The sequence below is a fragment of the Mesitornis unicolor genome, unplaced genomic scaffold (assembly GCF_000695765.1).
Source record: "Mesitornis unicolor isolate BGI_N332 unplaced genomic scaffold, ASM69576v1 scaffold4961, whole genome shotgun sequence".
Classification (NCBI taxonomy): Eukaryota; Metazoa; Chordata; class Aves; order Mesitornithiformes; family Mesitornithidae; genus Mesitornis; species Mesitornis unicolor.
In genome coordinates, this window is record NW_010163113.1 from 172767 (window position 1) to 173621 (window position 855).

Sequence of the window (855 nt, forward strand, 5' to 3'; positions counted from 1 at the left end):
ATTTCCAATCAAGCTTGCTGTCTCATTTTATACAGTTAACACACACATAATTAATAATGGGTTTTATATTTAAAGAAATCTATAATCAAATCATGCATTTTGAAGGAGTAGTCCTATTATCTAACTGATCTAATCCAACAGCCTGAATGCATAGTTTAGAGCTAGACACTGCACACTGCCACTGGCAGCTCTGCAGAAGGTTAAGGCTACTGATTTGTTCAGCCACCTTATGCACACAGTGTCACCCAAAGTTAGATGAGAGGAATGCCCTCCAAAGCTGCTGCCTGGCTGCTATTACCTCAAGAAACCCCATGTTCCTCCTTGCCACCAGCTCTTTGTCTGTGGCCTTCAGCAGCCGATCAGTAGCAGCGCTCCCACAAAGATACAGATGTCCATACAATACCCAAAATGAAGTTGGTTTACACGGCTTTTCTTCCATGCTTCTAGGCTTCAAATGCTTCCAAAATATGCTTTTTATCAGTTTCTCCACTCTCTTCAAATTTACCATATCACAAGCACCTGTAAACAGCTGAACAGCAACTCATTGCTAGGTTTGGGTCCTTCCATGCTTTAATTCCAGTCGGTGCAAATATTTCAATTTCTAGTTGGCAAGATCAAAAGATGACCAATGAGTTTGTGATTTCAATGTCTTACATTTGTATTCACATTTTTATTTATATTATACATAAGCTTTCTTAAATATTGTCAGTACAATGATTTTCTAGGCAGTAGCTGATCTAGGTTTTTTAAAAAAGACACCTTTCAAAAGTTTAAGTATTGCCATTGTAACAGGAGATTCAGATTTGCAGACAGAAGCACATTTATCTATTCAACAGTACAAGTTTAGGTAGCACT

The 855-nt window shown here is 38.1% G+C and overlaps 1 protein-coding gene across 1 annotated transcript in view; it reads right to left on the minus strand.

Annotated features, from left to right (window-relative positions):
- The window catches only part of MOCOS (molybdenum cofactor sulfurase), a 136689-nt gene extending 136250 nt beyond the window's left edge, over positions 1-439 (minus strand). The window contains exon 1 of the mRNA XM_010193826.1: positions 299-439. Coding sequence (XP_010192128.1) covers positions 299-439 — 141 coding nt within the window. The remainder of the gene's footprint in view (positions 1-298) is intronic.
- Between the last annotated feature and the right edge of the window lie 416 nt (positions 440-855).